At 43.0% G+C, this 23,855-nt stretch overlaps 1 protein-coding gene across 1 annotated transcript in view; it reads left to right on the forward strand.

Moving 5' to 3' along the window:
- SCD5 (stearoyl-CoA desaturase 5) overlaps positions 1-23,855 on the forward strand; it is a 141,137-nt gene that overhangs the window by 84,604 nt on the left and 32,678 nt on the right. Inside the window, exons 2-3 of the mRNA XM_008525788.2 lie at positions 3,466-3,596; positions 22,898-23,103. Coding sequence (XP_008524010.1) covers positions 3,466-3,596; positions 22,898-23,103 — 337 coding nt within the window. The remainder of the gene's footprint in view (positions 1-3,465; positions 3,597-22,897; positions 23,104-23,855) is intronic.

Genomic DNA, 23,855 nt, shown 5'->3' on the forward strand with positions numbered 1-23,855 from the left:
ACGTGGCAGCTGACTTCATCAAAGCCAATGTGAGAGAGAATCTGCCAGCAAAACAGAGGTCATAATCATTTGTAGCCTAATCGTAGAATTGACATTTCCTCAATGTTGCTATATTATTTTGATTAGAAGCAAGTTACTCAAGGAGAAGAGACTGCACAAGGCCATGAATACCAGGAGCTGGGGAGCATCGGGCCTATTTTGGAGGCCGTGTACCAAAACCCTATCCTGCAACCCTCCCATGAGTTCTGAAGGCTACTCAATATCTTTTTAGTACATTTCTTTTTGGCTTGGGCAGCCAGAATTGGTGACTCTTATTTGCACACAGACCAACTTGTTTGTTGCTTACTCTTCTGTAATTTTGTGATTTTAGTTTCTGTTGATCTAGCACCTTTCTCTATGAGATATGAGCTACTTGGTAAAGTTATTGACACTACTCATCACTCCTTTTCTTCCCCAAATTATCAGTTCTGTATCTGAACACTTCACCACCTCAGAGCCAGCTAGCCAGCATCCCTCGGAAAACTTGTTGGATATTACTCTCCAAAAATATCATAGAAGAGAGGTTTTGAACCTCTCTGATTAACCCTTTCAAAGTAGGAAAACTGAGTCTTCTTAATGGAACAGCCCATAAATCCTCACATCCAGCCCAGGGTTTTTGCAGATTATCCTCATTTGAGGTATGACCAGAAGGTTGCTTTCTTTGCTAGAGGTTCTGCAGATTTTTAGAAGCAGAAATCCAGTGCAAACTAGCTTAAGCAAGAAAAGGGAATTTGTTGGCTCACATAACTAGAAGAGATACTGGGGAGGCTCGCAGGATCAAAAGAAGAACTCGAGAGCTCCAGGGCTTGCAACCGCAATGCAGGCAGCTCTCCTAGCTCTTGTTGACATCTCCATCATTTTTATGTCTCACTTTCCTAGCCTCATTCTTTACTATTGCAATCATGCCTTAATATGTGACCTTTAGTCTTTGAACCAAAAGAGAGAGAAGGGTTGGGTCAGGTGTTTATTCCCAGGGCCAGGAAGATGGGGTATTATGCTAGGCCAGGCCTGGGTCACATGGCCACATTCCTGTTGCCAGAAGAAGGACTACAAAAAACCAGCAGCCACTACTGCCTGGTACAGTCTCTGACTCAAGCCCACTGTCAGTGCCCTGAGCATGGACAGACCAACCATGCAAGTGATCTCTGAAATATCGGAGATCCCAAAAAGGACAGGACAATGCCAAAGTCTGGTAGGGCCCTGCCTGGGAGACCGGGACTGGAAGAATTCGTTTTTGGTTAGTGTTTTTCATGGAGTCTTGGAATTCATTTTATTGCACCCAAGGTCCGGTGTCTTAGCCCACTGGCAAAATAGGGTCACATCGAATTTTTCCATTATAGATTTCATTTGTTCCCTAATTACTTGACAGTTAGAAATAAATTATTGGTAGAAACTTGGAGGCCAGGGATGATGTAGAAAATAGCTATCCATTTCTTGGACTCATAACCAAGGTTAGATTACAATAACAAAAGAAGGCAGAGCTTTTTATTTACTACTATTTTCTGTGATTTATGGGCAGATTGTTGTTGTTTTGTGGGGTTTTTGGGGGGAGGAAGATTGTCCCTGAGCTAACATCTGTGCTAATCTTCCCCTATTTTGTATGTGGGACGCCACCACAGCACGGGTTGATCAGCAGTGTGTAGGTCTGTGCCCAGGATCTGAACCCGTGAACCCAGGGCCGCTGAAGCAGAGTGTGTGAGCTTAACCACTACGCCACTGGGTCAGCCCCTGTTGCTTTCTGTTTTTAACCTTTCAAGTAAGGAATGATTTGTTAAGTTCATGAAAACTACATATACTTAGAGACTCATTAATCTTAGTGCCAAAGGTAAGTCTTGTTTTTAGACCCATATAAATATGGATTAAGATAAAGATCAGTCAGACTTAACTTTTGGAAGTTGTAATATTGTGCTCCCTTTAAATATGTATATTGATGCTGAAGTTACCGTAGTAATTCTTCCAAAGGAGTGTTATAGTAGGCTCCCTAAGAACTTGTCTTGGCCTGGGACCATTTACAACTGCTTTGGGACGTACTCAGAGCTGACTTGTTCTGTGGCAATTCTTTATGGAGGGCCCTGCATGTGGTAAGTGTGAGAAGCAATTGTGTAGCATAATCTGCCTAATCCTACCTGCTCATAGCCTGGTGTAGGCCCCCCACCCCCCACCCCAGTAAGGAAGCAGCTCACTTCTAAATTTAGATTGGGATTCCTCATTCAGGACGACAATGGGGTGTTACCCTGTATCTCCCAGAGGCAGAGGGGAGTGCACAGGTCAGAACTCAGTTGCTGGTTCAGACAGACTTGGGTGTGACTCTTAACAAAGACACCTCCTAACTTTGTGACACTGGGAAATTAGTTAACTTCTTTAAGCCTTTGTTTTCTCATCTGTAAAATGGGGCTAATAATAATACAAACCCTATATGGTTGTTTGATGTTTTAATAAGATAATCCAAGTAAGACATTTAACATTGTGTGGGCACATTGCTTTAAACCACTAGAGTAGTTGTAATAATCTCAGGAGTCATGTATTTTTGGTCCCTATGTGTCCCCTTTCCTCCATGCACTTACACCCTCTCCTGTCTCCATACGAAGAACAAACCACTGCCACCACCTGGGGGCAGCATGGATTCTCTGGGCAGAGGCTTTAGAACTAGGCTGACCTGGTTTTATTTGCAGGATTTAACTCTCCGTGATCCAGGTCCTCGACTGTCAAATGAGACAATAACCACTGTTGTGAGGATTAGAGGTAATATGTTTAACTGTGTGGCAGGTAATAAGCTCCGCTGTAGGTTGGCTTTTTAAAAATTCCCCACCTGGCAGTCTTTGCCAGCCCAGGTCATAGTGATGGTGTGGGTGAGGGTCTCCAGAAGACATGTCTCAGTGGTCCCTGATGTTGGTTTTGTCCTCATTCTTCTTGGCCCTGAGCCAGACTTCATTGCTTTTAGGTCTGGCCTGATTTCCTTTGAACCAATGTCTATGGAGCCATGATAGTGAGCACTGCCATTTAGAAATATGCTCTTCATAGAATTCATCCTGGCATGGGTACCAGTTGAGAGGCAACGTAGAGATCAGTCTCAGCTCTACCAAGAGTGACACATAAAACTGAATTACAAATGCACACTAAAATGGTTGCGGCTTTGCATCGAGACTGGAAAGAAACATTAGCAAATGAAACATTTGTTTGCTATAGAAAAAATGATGTTAAAAGGTCAGAGTTTCTTGAGGAGAGTTCTCTCTGCTTCTGTCTGGTAATGGAAAGCTACAAATCAAGAAAAAGGCGGCATTTTCGCAAGTTACTGATTCTTTTCATTGCAGATTCTTCCCCTGACGCCATTTCACATGGGTCCCTATTCAGGAGAGAAAAAAAGAATGGGGGATGTTTAAAAGCTCTGTGACATCTGCTGAGATTGTCCCTGCTTGTGTCTTGCAGCCTACTTCTGCTTCCTCCTGACGGCTCTGGGTGTGACAGCTGGTGCCCATCGCTTGTGGAGCCACAGGTCCTACAAGGCCAAGCTGCCTCTGAGGATATTTCTGGCTGCCGCCAACTCCATGGCTTTCCAGGTGGGAATGGAGGGTCCTCTCTGCCTTAGGGACTCAGCACAGATGACACTGTGGGAGGAGGCACAGACATGGCCCCTGTGGAGTGGACATTCCTCCACCCCATTCTAGGCTCAGTGGTCAGGCTCCCAAGCACTCCCTGTTTGTCCCAAGTTTTTTTTTTGAGGAAGATTTGCCCTGAGCTAACTACTGCCAATCCTCCTCTTTTTGCTGAGGAAGACTGGCCCTGAGCTAACATCCATGCCCGTCTTCCTCTACTTTATACGTGGGACGCCTACCATAGCATGGCTTTTGCCAAGTGGTGCCACATCTGCACCCGGGATCCAAACCGGTGAACCCTGGGCCACGGAGAAGCAGAACATGTGAACTTAACTGCTGCGCCACTGGGCCGGGCCCCCATGATTTTATCTTGTAGCTTTAGATAAATTTTATGAAATGTCCCCTGGGGGCTTTGTGCCCCAAGGCATGCTGAACTATCAAGGGGGAAAGGAGATTCCTCCCTGCAGAGTCCGTACGCTAAACATGGCCTGAAACCCTCAACATCTGTCCAGCTCTAATGAGGGCCAGGTTCCAAGCTGAGCATGCTGTATGCCTTTTGCATTTGATCCTCACAGGAGCCCCATGAGTCAGGTGTTACGTGCATCCCCATTTTACAGATGAGAACACTAAGGCTTAATGAAGTTAAAGAACTTACCCAAATTATATGGCTAAAAAATGGTACATCTGGGATAGGCAAACGCAGATCTGACTCGAAAGCCATTGCTCCTAGAAAACGCATTCCTGAGGTCACCCTATAAGCCTGTGGTGGACAGTCTATTCAATATGGAGTTGGAAGACTCAGGATTTGAGCCTTACTCTGACAGTTGCTAGCTGTGAAGAATCTCTTACTCACCTTCAGTTTCTTCATCTGTAAAAATAGGAATATGACTTTACTCTCAGAGTTGTTGGGAAATTATTGAAAATTGCAGGGAGCTATCAAAATATAAGAGAAGGTCATCTCTGCACTAGGACTGGGCCATATCTTTTAGGAGTATTCCAGCCCTGGACCATTTCTCGCCACTTTGGGCACTTTCTGAGCTGCTGGAATTTGGTTTGATTGTGGATTTCTGTTTTCCCAGTTCCTCGTCTGATCCAGGCAGGGTGGGTGAGAACAAGGTGGTTTCAAAGTTTCTGCCCATATATGAGTACAGATGCTTCCAGGCCCTGTGTATTTTCACCTGTTGGGAAGAAATGGCGATTCCCAAAACTGCCAGGGAAACAAGCGACCCAGGAGCCTCTCTGTGACCCTCAGACATGCAAGTCACATGGCCACCTCTGCAGTGGGCCTCCTGTCCCTACAAGAGGGACAAGAGCATTTCTCTACGTTGACCATTTCTAAGCATTCGTTTGTGAATTGTGTCTAAGAATTCAATTCCCTATTGCAGGTTGCTCTCCTGCAGTTTGAGCATTCAGAAAACAAATAGGATCCGACACAATAGTTGACTTAAGCAACACAATTCGCATTATGCATTTCTACTGGTTATAATTCAAGCAGACAGGAGTTAGTGCCAGGGTCCTGGCAAGAAGCTGTTGTGTGCAGAGGAACAGTTGGCAGCTTCGTGGTTTCATGTTTCATGTTCTTCTGTTCTGTTGGCAGTGTGAACTATGCTGCCCTTTATTTTGACTTCAGCCATCTTAGTTCAGCATTGTGTTTTGTTTTTTGTAGCTATGAGTTATGGTAATGACAGTTTAGAAGCTCACTGACTCAGGTCTTGGATGCTATTTAGGACTTAACTTGGTAATTTTCATTTAGTTTGTTCAAGCGATTTATTATTTTTAGCCTCCAATTACACACTCAGGTAGTTGAAAGCACCTGTATTATTGGAATTTTTTTTCCAACATAAATGACTTGAAATTGAGAGTCTAACCTCTTTTCTCAATGAAACTATTTGTTTATATCAATTTTTGAGAACCTAAGTTTTCTTAAAAAACGTCACATAACAGAACATCACACAGTGATTTTAAATGTGGTTTGGGGAGAAAGTACATTGTAGAGGGTAGTACCCAATTCCTGCAATAAATTCTTGGCTCTACCATTTGCTAGATATGGGCCTTTGTGCAAGTCTCTGATTCTTTATCGGCAAAAGGAGCTAATAATACCTCACAGCGTTGTTGGGAGGATGAAATAATGGATAAAAAGTGCCTAGCTTATCATAGCACTCAGCGAATATCATCCCCTCTCTTCTTTATGAGAATCGTCACTCCATCTCATTCATTTCTGTATTTTAACGCCTATCATAGAGAAAACACTGAATGATTGTTTGTTAAATGAATTAATATTTTTAAAAAGTATTTTTAGCAATCATCAAATTTGAACCATGCATACTTCTTCCAGGCCCTCATTTGTGCTGGATTTTTTTTCTTCATTTAACAAATATTTATTGAGCACCTACTATGTGGCAGGGACTGAGCTAGGTACAGTGGGCATAGTGATTAGCAAACACAGTCACAGTCCTTTCCTTCATGGAGCCGTCCATCTGGTGGGATATTAGAATTCCCACAATTTCCCAGTGGAAATGTCAGTGCTTCATGGATTTGGGGTTTTATAAGATGTCGCTTAGACCCAGGTAAGAGGTGTCTGTAAGATCAGCATAGGGCCGGCTTCCATACAATGCAGAACTGTGTCAGAGGGAAAGAATGCAGTCAATCCAGACCACTTTACCCTAAGAGGAAAACCACCTGGGAAAGCAAAAAGTCTGCTGTCATCTCCTAGTCTAGGGTATTGACTTAATGCAGAGTCTTTGATTTAGTTTCCCTTTGATGTCCCCAGGGTTTTTAAAGATTGTTCCAAAGGTTCTCTTCCAGTTTCTTCCATCAGAACGGTTATGCCTTTGGCCAAAAATGGACAAGTCATGCCATGGGTATCTCTGAGGATCAGGAGGGCTTTGGCTAGATGCTGCAAACAAGATCTTGATCATGAAGAACAATCTTCTTAAAAGTGGGACTTAAATGTTTGAAATTCCCTTTTCTCTTCCTCTGTAGAGGATGTATATGTACAGAGCAGGGGGCAGTAGTGGAAACGGGGGAGGTAGTTTTAATCTGAAAAGATAACAATGGGGCAGGAATGTCAGACAAGGAGCTATAATAATCCTCTGTCCCGTCTACACCTTTGCATTCAACATGGACCCCCTGAGTTCCTCTCTGGCCCTTCCTCCTTCCTTACCAGTAGAAGACATGTCAACCTAAAGACTGCTTGCAAACTCCTTATAATTATCCCCTACTCAAATATGGACCCAGCTGAGGGATTCCTGCCATCCATTGGTCTCCAAGAGTTCAGTTTTCACAGAGTAGCTAGGACTTTGGATTTGTGCTCTCATGTTCATGTACGCCCGCCTGCTGGCTGCAGCCGTGTCTCTTATGAAGTCAGTCCAACCAAAAGCACCTACGGATGCTTCAGCCCTGACTGTCCACATTTACTCACCAGATCCTAGTAAAGAGGTATTGGATTTCAAGCGGGAAGGGAGCCTAAGGGATTTAGTCTAAATCCTCTTATTTTACAGAAGGAATAAGAGAGGCTCAGAGAATGTCAGTCACTTGTCAAAGGTCACACAGCTAGTTAGTGGATAGACCAGACTGAAACCCAAGTCTCCTGACCCTCAGGCTAGGGATCTTTTGGCTGACCCATAGATCTCCTTATGTGATGTCCAACAATGTGATTTGTAGACAACTTATAGTTGGGTCTGTTTTTTATCCACTCTGACAGTCTCTTGTTTTTTAATTGGTGTATTTAGATCATTCACATTTAAAGTGGTTATTAACATAGATGGATTAACATCTACCATGTTTTTATTTGCTATTCATTGCCTTTGTTTTTTGTTTCTTTTTTGTCTTCCATTCTTTTTCTATCTTCCCTGGTTTTATTTAAGCATTTTATATGATTCTACTTACTTTCCTCTCTTAGCATATCAATTATACTTCATTTTAATCTTTTTAGTGGTCGCTCCAGAGTTTTGCAATATACATTTACAACTAATCTAAGTCCACTTTCAAAGGACACTATATCCACTTCACAGTAGTGCAGTTAGCTTATAACTGAGTATTCCCAATTCCTCCTTCCTGTCCCTGTGACATTGCTGTAATTCATGTCACGTATCCGTAAGTACAATCACCAAATACATTGTTGCTATTATTATTTTGAACAAACTGTTATCTGTTAGATCAGTTAAGAATAAGAAAACTTAGAGATTTTATTTTACCTTAATTTATTCATTCTCTAACACTCTTCTTTTTTTATGTAGATCTAAGTTTCTAACCTATTCCATTTTCCTTCTCTCTAAAGAACTTCTTGTATTGTTTCTTGCAAGGCAGGTCTACTGGTGACAAATTCCCTCAGTTTTTCTTTGTCTGAGAGTTTTTATTTCTCCTTCACTTGTGAAGAAGAACTTTGCTGAGTATAGAATTGTAGGTGGGTTTTTCTTTTTTTTTTTTTTTTTTTTTTTTTTTTTTAAAGATTTTATTTTTTTCCTTTTTCTCCCCAAAGCCCCCCGGTACATAGTTGTGTATTCTTCGTTGTGGGTTCTTCTAGTTGTGGCATGTGGGACGCTGCCTCAGCGTGGTCTGACGAGCAGTGCCATGTCCGCGCCCAGGATTCGAACCAACGAAACACTGGGCCGCCTGCAGCGGAGCGCGCGAACTTAACCACTCGGCCACGGGGCCAGCCCCTGTAGGTGGGTTTTTCTTTCAACATTTTAAATTACTCCCCTTTCTTCTTGTTTGTGTGTTTCTTAAGAGAAATCTGGTATAATTTTTATCTCCCCTCTCCTATATGTAATGTATTTTTTTCTCCTTCTGGCTTCTTTTAAGATTCTCTCTTTGTCTTCGATTTTCTGCAGTCTGGATATGATATGCCTAAGTATAGATTTTTTGCTCTTTATCCTAATTGGTGCTCCCTGAGCTTCCTGGATCTGTGGTTTGGTGTCTGTCTCATTAATTTTGGAAAATTTTCAGTCATTATTACTTCAAATATTTCTACTGTTTTTCTTCCTCCTTCCCTCTCTCTCTCCTTTTCCCTCTCTCCCTCCCTCCTTTTTTCCTTTCCTTCCTTCCTCCTTTCTTCTCCTTTTGGTATTCCCATTACACATGTTACACCTTTTATAGTTGTCCCACAGCTCCTAGATAGTCTGTTCCATGTTTTCTCTTCACATTTCAGTCTGGTAAGTTGCTATTGATACATCTTCAAGCTCCCTGATTCTTTCCTTAGCCATGTCCAGTCTACTGATGAGCCCATCAAAGGAATTCTTCATTTGTTTATAGTTTTTTGGATTTCCAGCATTTTCTTTTCAATCCTTCTGAGAGTTTCCATCTCTCTGCTTCCATTACCCATCTGTTCTTGCATGTTGTCCACTTTTTCTATTAGAATCCTTAGCCTATTAGTCATAGTCATTTTAAATGACCAGTCTGATAATTCCATCATCTCTGCCATATGAGTCTGGCTCTGATACTTGCTTTTTCTTTTTAAATAGTGTTTTTTGCCTTTTAGCGTATTTTGTGATTTTTTGTTGAAAGCTGTACATGAGGTACTGGGTAAAAGGAAGGAAATAGGTCTGAGGAAATGGGCTTTAGTGTGAGGTTTTATGTTTATATGGGTAGGAATAGGGCTGTGCTTACTGTGAGCTGTAGCTGTGTTGTCAGAAGCTGAAATTTCCTCTAGTGGCCCTGTTTTTGTCTCTGCTCCATTGTCTTTGGGTTTTCCTACAGATTTTTCTTAAATAGGAATTAAGGCTTTTGGTTCTTTTGGTTGAAATCCTCTGTCATTTTATAGGAACCCTATTGATGTAGAAATAAGGGGGGAGCATTCTGTAGTCCTATGATTAGGTCTCAGTCTTTTGGTGAGCCTGAGTTTCCTTCCCTTCAGCTCAGTCAGGCTTTGGTAAAACCCCAGTTGATTAGACTCTAGTAACATAGTTTCCCCTGAGGACGGATCTTGCTAAGGAGGACAGAGAGCACCGGGTGTACTGTATTTCAAAATGGTTACTTTTCTTCTCTCCCTGCTGGGGAGAAAAGCCACAGTGAGAGCCTGGTAGGGCTCCTGGAGGTAAAATTCATGAAAGTGTGGGGCCCTCTAGGACTGGGCCCCCTAAGAGCTTTTCACTCGTAAGTTTGTCCACACTCAGCCTCCAGCAATTCATCAATTACAGCTTAACGTGTTCCTACCTGTCCTGGTGCCAGCTGCGGGCTTTTGCTCCTAGGCCTCTGCTTCCAGTAGGCTGTGATTCTCTGTAACTGCCTGTTCATCTCCCTAGTTTTGGGGGCAACAGTTTGCCCTGTGACCTCAATTTGCTGATAGATCTAAGAAGAGTGGTTGATTTTCAGTTCGTTCCGCTTTTTCCTTGTTGCAAGGATGGGAGTGACTGTTTCCAAGCTCTTTACATGTCAGATCAGAAAATGGAAGTTACAGCCTGATTTGTAAATATGTCAGATATGTCACATGGTCATGAACTTTGACAGGTATATAACAATGAAACAACAAAAAGAAAATTATTGAGTGCTAACTACATACCAGCACTTCATTAAGTACTTTATGTGGTCAACTGATCATACTCCTACAGGATAGATACTGTTATTTTCCTCATTTGATAGGTGAGAAAATTGAAAGAAAGAAACTATGTAAGCTGTCCAAGGACATACAGATTTAAGTGACAAAAGGGGATTCAAGTACCGGCGACTTGACTGCAGAGGTCCCCCCTCACTGTGATGCTCTCATGCCTCTCCCAGGATCCAAGTGTATAGTTATCCTTTCACTCAGCAAATGCACGTGCTAAGCATTGTTCCTGGCACTGGAGAACAAGACAGACAGGTCCCTGTCCTCTTAACGTGTATGTTCCAGTGGAAGAGGAGCATAAACAAGTAAGCAAATGAATAAACAAGTTTTTTCAGAAAGGGAGAAGAATATGAAGAATTGAAACACGGTGATGTCACACAGTGCCAAGGAGCCCGCTTCTTTAGAGAGGATGGTCAGAAAAGACCTTGATGTGGAGGTGACGTTAGAGCTGAGAGAGAGAGAACAGGTAGGGGAAGAGCATTCCAGACAGAAGGAGGAGCCAAAGCAAAGTGGGAGCAAGTATGGTGTGTTCATCAAAGAGAAAGATGGCCAGTGTGGCTGGTCCATATGAAGGTGGGAGGTGGTCATAGAAGAGGCCGGAGAGGGGATGGGGCCCCACCAGTGCCACCAGGGCTCTGTCAGGCACAGCAAGGAGTTTGGCAGTTGTTCTAATAGCCGTGGAAGGCAGCACAGATTTTAGGCAGGGAAGCGACATGGCCTCATACATTTCAAAGGCACAATAAACCTCAGACCACAGTCATGAGACCCTGGGGATGTTGAACAGATTCAGGATCAGAGACCAACCCCCAAGGCTGGCTCTCTGTGGGGTGTGCACGTCAAAGAGGGAGACTTGCATAAGAGGCAGTGCCCTCGAGGACAGCTTGGGGTGTTAGCAGCAACGGGTAGTGGTTAGAAGGAGAACAAAACACTGGAACAGGGCTGGAGGCTCAAGGATCCTTAACCTCATGTGGCCCTCTGTGTAGGGTCTAACTCTCACGGCAGAGATCCTGTTTCAGTGTTTACCACCTTTCCTAACCACGAGCCTAAGCTTTAAATGTACAGCCTTTCTTCTGCACGTCAGAAACAAGTTCACCTTCCTCCTTTCAAAAAGGGTGGTGGTTGTTGGTTTCCTTCCAGTGTAAACAGGCAGCAGCAGATGTGACCCTGATGCCCCGAGAAGTCTTCCTGCTGTGGTTTTGGAAAATGGCTTGCATGCCATGCCTCACGTTGTCTGCTTCCACAGCGTTTCGCCCTCCTGGGCACTTTTGGAAGTCGTGGGGAAAGGACAAATAGCTTGTGAAGTTGCTCGTGATGATGGTGATGTATGGATTCATCAAAGCCTTGTAGTTATATACATGCTGCTTTGCCACTCCGTCACTGTTGGCGGGATACAGATGGCGGGGGAGGAAGTGGGAAGTGAGAGAGAGAGAGGGAGAGAGAGAGAAGAAACTCCCCTGAGGCAGCTGCACGAGGCATGGCATTTTCTGTCTGTGTTACCTGGCAGGATTAACTACACTTCCCACCAGTAAAAACGTACCTTTTAAGGTAGAGCTTAAAATGGCTCCACCCCTCCTAAGATGCCTCATTTCCCCCTTTGTTGTGTATCTAGGTCAGTGAAAGCAGGGGAGATGAGTGAAATCATGCAAGAAAACGAACATGGAGGGAGTGAAAATGTGATAGCCTGAGATGGCCTGAGAAAAGAAAGTAATTCTTTAAACAAATGTGCCAACCAGTAGCGCTGGTCTGTCTCTCATGAGACCCTCCCCAAATGTGGCAGACACTCTGATTGCAGGTGTTACCCTCTTTGTGCAACGGATGTATTCCTAAGCATTTCAAAGGGATTAATTTTTTGTAAACAACAAAATATGTACTTTAAATGCTCACAGAGAGTTTTTATTTAAAGAAATACTTGGTAAAGTAGAGGGTATTTTTGTAAACAACCAGCTACCAGATTTTATATGTTATTTTGGTTCCATATTTATATTGAAAAAAAACCCCACAACACTTGTTTAAGATGAAATCCACATGCAGTCCTGTCAATTTGGAATCTATTCTGAAACATAGTTTCAAGCTAAATGTTTCACTCTGCCTTCTTTTCAGAAAGATCTTTAGAAGCGCTGAGACAGGGCATTTCTTCAATGTCCTCTCCTAGAACCACAGAAGGTTGGAGCAGGGGACCTTAGAAGCAGAGTCTAATCCCTTTTCTAACAACTGGAGAGACTAAGGCTCAAGCTTATTTTTGTTTGTTTATTTTCCCACGTTGTCTCCAAAAATATTTATGAGTGTTGAAGGAGACTGTGTCGCAATGCAATTCCTCGACGAGCTATTCCTTCCTGTACCTGCCACCAAGCATTTGGGCCGAGATAGCACACTGTCACTGCTTACTCTTTATTCCTCTGTTCTCCTGCCAGACACTCTTATGTTGCTGCTTTCTAGGTTTTCCAACCCACTGATTATTTTGCATTTTGGATGATTTCTCTCCCAGCTGCCTTCATTTGCATTTTTCCTAAATCAAATCTCATTGTGATAATTCCTATTCATATTTCTAACCTCTTTAGATCCATCTGTGTTATTTCTCTGTCCTCAGTGATGTCTGCAGCACCTCCTAATTTGGCAGCCACTAAAAATGTTATTAACAAAATGTGTGTGCCTTGTTCCCAGTCATTAACGGAGATGCTAAATAAAGCTAGATCTAACAGATACGCTGGAGCCTTCCATTAGCTGCCTCCCCAGGCCCGCTCTCCTGGATTAGATATTGAGCTGTTTTTCATCTCTGGTCCTTGTTTATCAAAGTTCAGGCTTTTCAATCATCCTGTCCTAGTTACTCTTAGCACCACCAGAGCTCTTGTCGTAGCAATGTTTCAGGGATGCTATTTTGCATGCTATATTAAGCTCCAAAGATAGAATAGCTGCTGGAGTCATTGAATCAACAATTTCAATTAATGGTAAAATTCATGCAGTTTCACGTGCCAGAGGAAATGTCTAGCCTTGCTTTTAAAAACATTTGATTATCTTCATCTTACTTTTTCTGTAAATCTGTTAGTTAATTCCCTTCGAATTTAAAGGTGCATAAAGCACTGCCTGCTTGTAGGGAACACGAGATGTATAAGAAATGGCCCTTGTCATGAGGAGCTTACGATGTGACAGAGCTGGCTAGACTTATGTATAATAAAGAGGGACTCTTACAAGACAGTGGGGAGATAAATTGCTCCAAAGCTTCATACCGACTCGTAGGGCTGCAGAAATATGAATATGCGTTAGGTTATTAGCATAAAGCCTAATGTAGAAGGGGAGTTTTGAGCTGACACTTGAAAGGTGAAAAGGATTTGCATAGGCGAGGAAGAAGGGTGGAAGGGAGGGGAAACCCTTGAGCAAAGGTGAAGAGAGAAGAATGATGACATACCGTATGGGGCCCCACGTAGTAGAAAATCAGTTTGACTGAAGGACGAAACTGGCTAGTCCAGTGTGTTGCAAATCCAGCTCCCTGCATGACCTGCCTCGCTGAATGTCTCTTAGGCACCTCAAAATCAGCGTGCCCCAAACCAAAGTTGTGACTCTACCCTCTCCCCCGAAACTACTTCTCTCCTGGTTTTCCCCATCAGAAATCTGAGTGTCATCCATGATTTCTCCATTTCCCTAATTATCTCTCATCCAATCTTTTAGCAATCTCTTCAAGTTCTCCTGCTAAATTATATCTTGAATCTGCACACTTCTCATCTTTGCTACCCTCTAGTCCAAGCCACCATCATTTCTTGCCTAGGCTACTGCAAAGCCTCATAAACTGGTCCTCCTCCAACACTTGCCCCTCTCCGTACTGCAGCCAGACAGAACTTATTGAAAATTGAACACTCTCTAGCAAGAAAAAAATATCTTTCAGTGATTTAGCGTTGCATTTGGAATGAAATCCAACCTTGCTGTTATGGTCTAGAAGGCCTTGTGTAATCAGGCTTTTGCATACCAGTGCTGTTTCCACCCCAAGTGGGTATGTTTCAATACAGTTCTGACACTAACCACCTGAGTTACCATCAGATCCCACAAGTTAAAGCCTCAGCTCTCCCCGTAACTGCCCTCGTTTCAGATACCAGTTGTGAGTGGGGTCACCAGGTCACCTGTACCTCTGACCAACTGGCTATGAATTCAGGGGTTCCCACAATTCCCTCTGGCTCAATCATCCACTGGAACAACTCATAGAGCTCAAGAAGTGTTATACTTGCTATTAGTTTTATTATGAAGGGTACAAATCAGGACCAACCACATGGAAGAGACACATCGAGTGAGTTCTGGAAGAGCCCTGGTCGCAGAGCTAACATGCCCTGTCCCCATGGAGTCGGGGTGCATCACCCTCCCTGCAAGTCAGTGTTCTCCAGCTAGGGAGCCCCCCTGAGTCTCAGAGTCCCGAGCTTTGACTGGGGTTTCATTACACAGGCGTGATTAATTAAATCACTGGCCACGTGACTGAACTCAATCTCCAGTCCCCTTTCCCTCCCAGTGTGCCAACCCTCTACACATGGCTGGTCTTTCTGGTGGCCAGCCCTGATCCTGAAACTAAGGGCCCACCATGAATCACCTCATTAACATAGTAAAGATATTCCTGTCATTCCAGAAATTCCAAAGGTTTTTGAAACTCTATGCCAGGAACCAATGGGAACAAAGACTCGATATATTCTCTATCCTGCCACAATACCTCTCAGACTTCATCTTGCACCCCTCTTGCCTTAGCTCCATGCACCCAACAGCTGGCCTTCTCTCACTTCCTAGACTGTGCCAAGTCCTTCCCTCTACCTGAGACAATTCCCCTCTCCCTCTCTCATTCTCTTCTCAACCTAAGGATTACCTGATTAAAAGTCCTTGCATGTCTCAATGTCCCTCTTGTTATTCCCCACATAGCTCACTTATTTGCTTCATAGCACTAATCTCAGTCGGAAATGATTTTATTTATGTTGACTTCATTTACTTTATGTTTCTCTCCTCCGTGAAATATGAGCTCCTTGAGGACACAGCCTTGATGGTCTTGTTCTTTGTCTCCTAGCACATACCAACAGTCAGTAAATATGTGTCAAGTTAAAGAATACAGAAAGTGGAAAATATAAGAATGATCAGGCCAGTTGAAGCTCTTTGATTGACAGAAAGAAGAAATGTTTAGACTTGATGAGAAAAGTCACACGGAGAGGTTGTCAGATGATAAGCAGGAGAAGGACAGGTGTTTGGGGAGTATGGCCGCAGTATACCCAATATATTGTGGAGGGGGAAGGAATAGAGGCAGTAGGCTTTAGAAGGCTGTCACAGGAATCCGGATAAACTGATGAAAGCTTGCACAAGGGTGGGGGAGTAGAAATGGAGTGCAAGAGGAAAATCTGAGATTTTAAAGAAGGATGCGCTTGACATTTTTCTTTTCAGTTTTAACTCTTTATTTTGAAATAATTTCAAACTTACAGAGAAGTTGCAAAAATACCATGAACAACTCTTGTATATCCTTCACCCAGATTCGCTAATTGTTACCATATTGCTTCATTTGCTTTATTATTCTCTTTCTCTCTCCATATGTGTATGTGTGTGCATTCTTTTTTTTCTGTATCATTTGAAAGTTTGTAAGTTATAAACATCACTTGTAAGTTATCATTTGTAAGTTATACACATCATGCCTCTTCATCCCTAAATACTTCAGTATGTATTCCCTAACTGGAAGGACATTTTCACGTGAACACAGTACATGTGACACAATCAGGGATTTAATGTTGACGTAATACTATATCCAGGATCCTAGCCTGGGAACCAATTCAGAATCATGCTTTACAATGAGTTGTAATGTCTCTTTAGTCTCCTTTCATCTGTAGTTCCTTAGTCTTTTTTTGATTTTATTATGTTGACATTTTTTAAAGGTACAGGCCAGTTATGTTGTAGAATGCTCCTCATTTTTGGTTTGCTCCTGTTCCCTCATAATTGGACTCAGATTGTGCATTTTTGGCAGGAATGCTCCATTAATGATCTTGTGTCCTCAGCATCAAACAAGAGGCCCATGATATCATTTTGCCATATTATTGGTGGTATGAGCTTTGATCGCTTGGTAAGTTCGTGTCTACCAGGTTTTTCCACGTAAGTTTACTATTTTCCCTTTAGTAATTAATGACTAATTTATGTTGAGATACTGTGAGCCTATGTAAATATTTTTTCTTCATCGACATTTTACCCAATAGTTTTAGCATGCATTGGTGATTCTTGCCTGAATCAGTTATCGCCATGGCACCTGCAAAAGGTAATTTTCTAACTCCATTATTTCTTCTACACTTGTTGTTTGGCATTTTACTTCTTATGTATTTATTTATTATGGACTCATGGGTTCTTATTTTAGTAAATGGATTTTGATCTGTTACTGTCATTATTCAGCTTAATGCCCAAATTACCACAGTTTGTTCAGTGGGAGGCACTGCAAATGGATTCCTATGTCCTTTTTGACGTGTCCTCATTATCTTTTGAGCACTTCCTTACTTTCTGGCACAACCAAATATGTCCAGCTCCTCTTGTGCTTTTCCTGCCCTAGACCTGGCATTTCTCCAGAGTCCTGACTCCTTTTAATGGGGAATGGTATTTAAAAGCCAAGAGCTGGGAGCAAAGTGGGTTTGACAGCAAGGAGCAAAGGTGTGTGACCATTGCTTCTGGGCTGTCACTCTTTTTCAGGCCCTTTCTTCCCCAAAGTTTGGACTCATAGTGTGAAGAGATCTAGCTCAGGAGACTAGAGCAAGGGTCACGTCACTGACCAAAAAAACCCAAATTGGGAAGATTCACAGAAAACCAACTTGTCTTCCAAGAGCACAACCCACACCATTTTTAAAATGTGTTAAAAGTGTGTTTTAAAAACGTATGCCTTATTCAGATACATTCTCATCGTTAAGACATTCGTACAATAGAGTAATAAAAGAAAATATGAAAGAACCCCTTGCCATCTTTAAGTTTTGTCAGTAAACACTTTTTTAAACCACTAGCGTTGGCTTCTCAACACTTGCCCAGCATCTAAAACGCCTCCAGGCTGAGTGCCACGTGGAGGCTGGGCAGCAGGTAGAGACTTGTTCTCTTGAAGCTCCAGTTTGCCAGGTGGTGTAGACTGCTGCCAGCCCTTCTTGGGGACTTTCTGGGCCCTTCTTACGATGTCAGCATTATGTGGAGGGAAATCTGTGCTGACCCAGTATCAACAATGGGGAAAGCACCGAATGTTCTTCACTGTTCGAATAGTACAATGTTGGCATCTGAACTGGCAGAGATTAAATTCAGACCCCAGAGACTGAGATAAAGTCTATTTCAAATGAGACTTACGGTCCCTAAGGAGTCGAGGCAGCAGTGTCTTTCCCTCCTCGACCCCCTTTATAGAACACTCTTCCCAGACAGGACGTCATTCACTCACAAAACACACACACACACACACACACACACACGTTCTTTAAAACCTGCTTGCTAGTATCTCTTTCGCTACCAACCGAAAACAAAGATGTATTATGAATACAAGTGGAATTCCCTTTGGCTCTGTTTTGAGGCCACCTGGTGAGTTTTCCCTTTTGGAACTATAAGCAGCCACACAATTGAATTAGGGGACTGAACAACCACACTGGTGTCTGGTCAGAAGCAAGCATCCATTTGCAGCGAGGCCAGGGGAACTGGGAGCAAGGATTTTGGTCTCGGATGTGTTGAATGGGACAAGCTAGATGCTGTCAACATGTAGCCTTCATCTTGCTTCCCAGTGGAAGTTACATGGACCTTAAAAGACAGTTTCCCCTTTTGCCCCTTAGAGCACTAAATTCAAGAATTTATTTTGAACGTAGAAGACAGTTGGGGAAAAGTAGTTCTGATGGAGCAGGTTGCTTCGTAATCTGCCTCACTGGCCCTTTGAGGTCGATTACCTTTGCTCAAGTCCTGGAGAATACTCAAAGGCTGTGCTTGTGGGGAAAAAATCACCATATGATCAATTTCAATTTCTGCAGTCTCAGCAGGATCTTACTACGATGGAGAGTGAAGTAATAAAGGTACAAAACACAGGACGGGTTGAAGCAGGGGCACGGGGCCGGCTGAGGGGGGTTGGTTGACTAGTGCTAACAGAGCAAAGGTGGAAGCAGGGTGACGTGAAGACAGATAACTGCCTGGTTACCAGAGCACTTCCTGCTTCCTAGACTGTTTCCTACTGGGGGCTGATGGCAGAGCCCGGGTGGTTTGATTCAGGAGTATAGAAACTTTTAAAAAATAACTTGTTTCCCCAATATTACAAAAGAAAACTTGTTTATTATAAAAATTTAGAAAATACAAACTGTAAGAAAAAGATTAAAAATCACGCATCCTCCCACTTCCTAGAGAACTGCTGTAAGCTAGTTGACTTACGTACTTCCTTTATTTTTCCTATGCTTAAATACGTATTTTTCTTAAAAAATGGATTCACACTGTACATGTTATTTTGAAAACTGTTTTTCACTTAACTACTTTCCCCTCATCTTTCCGTGTCAATACTACAATGTCCTTTTTCGTTAATTAGTTTTTTAATACTACTAACAGATGCTCTTGTTAAAAATTTCAGAGTATAAGATAAAACGTAAAAAGTATTTCTCCTCATCTCCTGTCTCCCAGCCTCACTCCCCTGAGGTAATTCTAAGACTTTTTCCTTAATATTAGTCTCCAGAATCTTTCTATGTATACACACACACACACACACACACACACACACGAATAGTATGCAGTTAATTAATAGATCGCAAGGTACTCAATCAAATCCGTTATGTGGAAATCCAGGGTTTTTCCGAGTTCTCACTGCAGTGGGCATCCTTGTAGTTAAATCTTTGCACAGAAGCATCATTATTTCCTTAAGATAAATTCTAGAAAACGAATTGCTAGGTTAAATGATGTGTACGGTTTAAATGCTGTTGATACATGCAGCCCATTTGCCCTTCATGCGGTTTGTACCAGTTTCATGCTCTTACCAGCAAGCAACATTGAATTTTTAAAAACTTTTAAAAGGACGACACACACATAGAAAAGTGTACAATCTGTGAGTTAGACGTGCGTGGTCCAGGATGGGAGTCCAGGATGGGAGCCCCAAAGTGCTTGTGGCTCCTGAGCACTTGAAATGTGGCTAGTCTGAATTGAGGTGTGCCAGAAGTATAAAATACACCCCCAACTTCAAAGAATTGGTACAGAAAAAAATACTGTAAAATATCTCATTAATAATTTTATGCTTATAGTATATTGAAATGATATTTTGGATATATTAAGTAAAATATATTATTAAAATTAATTTTACTTGTTTCTTTTCATTTTTTTTTTTGTCTAACATCTGTTGCCAATCTTCTTCTTCTTCTTTTTTTCCTCCCCAAAGCCCCAGTGCATAGTTGTATATCCTAGTTGTAAGTCCTTCTAGTTCTTCTATGTGGGATGCCGCCACAGCATGGCTTGATGATTGGTGTATAGGTCTGCACCCAGGATCTGAACCAGCAAACCCCGGGCCACCAAAGCAGAGTGCCTGAGCTTAACCAATATGCCACTGGCCGGCCGCACGTTTCACTTTCTTAATATGGCTACTAGGAAAATTTTAATTACATGTGTGGCTTGCATTATATTTCTCTTGGACAGCACAGAGTAGAACCTGGTCCATACCATGGGTCCTCAGATGGTAAAGCATCCCACCTGAGCTGTACACTCCTGCTCTGCTGTCTTCTCTCCTGCTCCCCGCCTGCCTGTGCCTCAGTTGTACCCGGGGCTCTTAGAACTAATGGAGCTCCTTCACCACTCCAATTCTTTGTCAGGAATGATCAATAAGCACGTGGTGAGAGTTCACTTTTGAAGATAATGGGGTTGCCTATTAAGGCTGTGCTCTACCAGCACCGGCTGTTAAGTGTAAACTCTGAGTTGCAAATTGAATCATTTGTTAATTGATTTGTTAGAATGGGTAAGTAGCTGGGCTTCAGGAATTGCTGCTGAGTTACATCATGCCCCTATGAAAATGTACAACGAGGGCCTGAGCAGACGCAATATACGCACTTGAGAGTCAGTTCATTGATGGAGTCCTCCATCCCTCTATGCCTCGATTTTTTTTTTTTTTCTGTGAAGCAAGGATGATGGAGTGGCGCACATAGTTCCAGACAAGAGGAATCAGCACTGTGTAAACACTGGGAGGAAAGATTACCAGGATATCGCTGGGGCTGTGGCTGCAACTCCAGGCTGTTTCCACTCACGCCCACCTCCTGAGGTTGCCTAGCCATCTCTCCCTCCTCGTCAGCCCTCAGCTTTCTCTTCCGCACACACTGGCTCTACCAGTCACACCCTAGGTACACACAGCTTTTCATCAAACACAAATGCTGTCCACAGGTTGGCTCCCACTCCCAGTCCCTCTAGGACAGAAGCAAAATGCAGATAAGTAGGAAGAAAAAAGCCCTTGGATGAGCACATGAATCTTGCTCCCTTTCTGCCCTATTCTTGGCTTACATCTTGTTCTTTGAGTCAGTTTTTCACTGGATTCAGCTTTAGAGTTAAAAACAAAAGCAAAACAATAACAAAGGATTGACAAATACATCTTAAGGTATTTTTGGCTCAATTGTGTGCTTGATTATTTGAAATGTGGCCAAAATTCTTGCTTCATTCCACTGCCACAGTTGAGTTTCTTCTGTTGGGAAGGTATCCAGGTAAGAGGAATTAAAATAAATATCTCTGTTCCAACTTGTCTTCATCATCATTCTTTTGCGGTTGTTGTATTACGCTTAATTTTGTGAGAATGTTTCTAGCCCTTTGGAACTCTCCACTTAGAGTTTTTATAAAATTGCACTGAGATAAATTAAAGAACCAGAATAACCTTTTAACAAGAAAAATGAGAGTTCTCTGTAAGAGTCTGCCCCTCACCACCACCAAATTTGGAAAATAAGGGAAAGATCTTGTAGAAAGGAAAGTGAACTAAGAAACAAGCCATCTTTGTTCCGTTACTGTTTTGACTCCCTAGATGAACTTGAGGAAATGTCTTCTAAGCCTTCATTTTGCCGTCTGTGAACTGGGGAGAGAGTGTCCCCCTTTCTTCATATGTTCAGATGGGCATTGCAGTAAAAGCAATAAACTAATGCAAAAGGGATGATTTATTTCTTGGGCTGCAGGGGCCTTAACTGACATTTGAAATTCCTTCCCAACTCCACATTCTGTGATTATAAATAATAAATGCTTTCACTCTTTCCAACCACTGTGTTTAAATACACTGGTAAAAGTCTGAAAACCTCTTTCTTATCACAGTAAGCCAGGCTATGATTTTTGCCTTACAGACTGCTAAGCACCCCTTTTTCTCTTCATACTCTAGGCTGAGCGTGTACTTCTTAAGATCTTTCCATCTCCTCTTTCTCTGTCCCACTACCCAAGGGTTAAGCAAATTTGAAAAGTTTTCAATGGTGCAATAGGATGAACGAGGTTGAGTAGCCTTTTAGTAGCACTGGGTAAGCCGGAGAAACCAAAAACAACCCCCTTTTGATTAAAAAAACTGTCAGAACTTTGAGAATAAAACAATTCCCTTTCTTCTCATCAGTAGCATGAAGCCAATATCTGTGAAATGGCTGATTCCTAATGAAAATGTGACTAAGTACTGAATAGTATAGTATAAAACATTATTACCATTATTTTTTTAAAAAAGGTCTTATCCCCTATATAAATCTATTTTTATTTTCAGATTAATTTTCCTATCAAAAGCATTACCTCCCAGCCTAATTTGCCTTCTCAAAGCTTTGAACGCATTATCACATAAAAACAAAACTGAGCGTAAATTGAAAGTCTGTAGATCTCCCTGGCCCCTGGCTATAGATGAAGTTTCATTTGTAATATCAGCCTAAATGTCCTTGGTTCTTGCCCCTGATAGCTCACCCAGGACTTCCAGCCCCCAGACACTCTCCCACTGTCTCCCATCATGAGAGGATCAACAGGTGTGTCCTCATGTGTGCCTGAGCCCCACCCTGTCTTGGGTTTGGCACAATCTGCTGGACTCTGATGCTTCTCCTTCCTTGGGCACCAGAGTCTCTCTTGGGATTCCAGTGAGTGCTGCCTGCCCCTCAGGCATTGCTGCTTCTCCACTTGGTGGATATGGCCAAGTATACCGGGTTCCTCAAGGAGCCGAGTCACCTCCCCTCCCTTTCTGTGACACACTAATAGAGCAGTCCTCAAACAGTAGTATTTGTGCCTTGGTATTTTGCAGGGATTTGGTGAAGTAGCTCTTTGGGTTTTTGCTTACTGGCTTCCTGCTCTCTATGAGTTGGACATGAGGCCGTCGAAGGGGGGAGGGAGGGCAGAGAGATGCAGATCTAGAACCAACCCCCTTTCCTGCTCTGGGCTGCCCCTCTCCTCTGACAGCTAAGACTTCATCCTGAGACTGGAACTCTCTTTTCTTGACATGAGTGACCTCCCAGGTGACTTCAATAGCCCCCACCAGAACTTTCTTTCAGGTTTCCCCACTAGTTCACTCAACAAGCCTGAACCTCCTGCAGTCGGCACATCCCAAATACACACTAAGGTTCCTAGTAAGTGAGGGTTTACTCTTGTCTTGGTGAAAACCACCCCAGACCAGCCCCAGAGATTGCACTTGGCGTTGAGAGGTCGTGGGGTTGACGATGGGAGCAAAGTGGAAGTCAGCGGTGAGGATGGAGGGGGTTCCGGGAGAGGCTGAGAAGCTTTCAAGAAGGCGCCAGGGTGCTTTGTCTCTTCACTTATAGGCTCTGCATTCTCTCTGCAGAACGACATCTTCGAATGGTCCAGGGATCACCGAGTCCACCATAAGTACTCAGAGACCGACGCTGACCCCCACAACGCCCGCCGCGGCTTCTTCTTCTCCCATATCGGGTGGCTGTTTGTTCGCAAGCATCGAGATGTCATCGAGAAGGGGAGAAAGCTTGACGTCACTGACCTGCTGGCTGATCCTGTGGTCCGGTTCCAAAGGAAGTAAGTGAGCAGACACCATAGAGTTGTCTCTCAGGGGATGGGACCAAGAGACGGAGAGCACGATGGGGAGCAATAATATCCCCAGATAGTTGTCCTCACAGCACTTTCCCTGATGCTGTGGTCTTCTTGTTAGGATTGATCTCTGTTTATTCATTCCCTTTTGCTCATTAAGTTTTCCCTGTTCACGTATTTGTTTTTAATTTTAATTTTAATTTGAGATGGATTTCTTTAAGTCCATGTCATTTCCTTCAGACCAATCTGCACAACTGATTTCCTGGGATCTGTTTCTGGAGTTCCCCATGCCCCGATTCGTGTTTCCTTGGGGTGGCAGAGAGGGCGGGGAGAACTTGCTTTATTTCAGTGCTGCGCTTGACTCCAGCAGGTCTCGACTTTCTCCAGGTATCCTGCTCTCTTCCCCTGGAAGTCTCTTGTAGTGAAGTCTCCCCTCCTCCTCCTTCTGGAAATGTTACACCAGTAGGTCTCTGTGCAGAGAAAATGTGAGTGCGTAACAGAGAGCCTTAAAGTGCTCAGGTGCACTAATGGTGTCAGCTGAGCATATTCATTCAGTTGACATCTGCAGGGTGAATCTACTTTCAACAAGCACATGGAGAAAGATCGCCCATAATTGTTCTGGCAAGTAGAGAGTGACCATCGTTCAGCTGGCGTGGTCTGGGTCTGCAAAGTTGGCCACAATGAGAGCATTTATAAATGGTCTTGTTGCTCCAAAGCAGCAGATTTATGTGTAGAGAGGG

Source organism: Equus przewalskii, chromosome 3 (genome assembly GCF_037783145.1).
Source record: "Equus przewalskii isolate Varuska chromosome 3, EquPr2, whole genome shotgun sequence".
NCBI classification, from domain to species: Eukaryota; Metazoa; Chordata; class Mammalia; order Perissodactyla; family Equidae; genus Equus; species Equus przewalskii.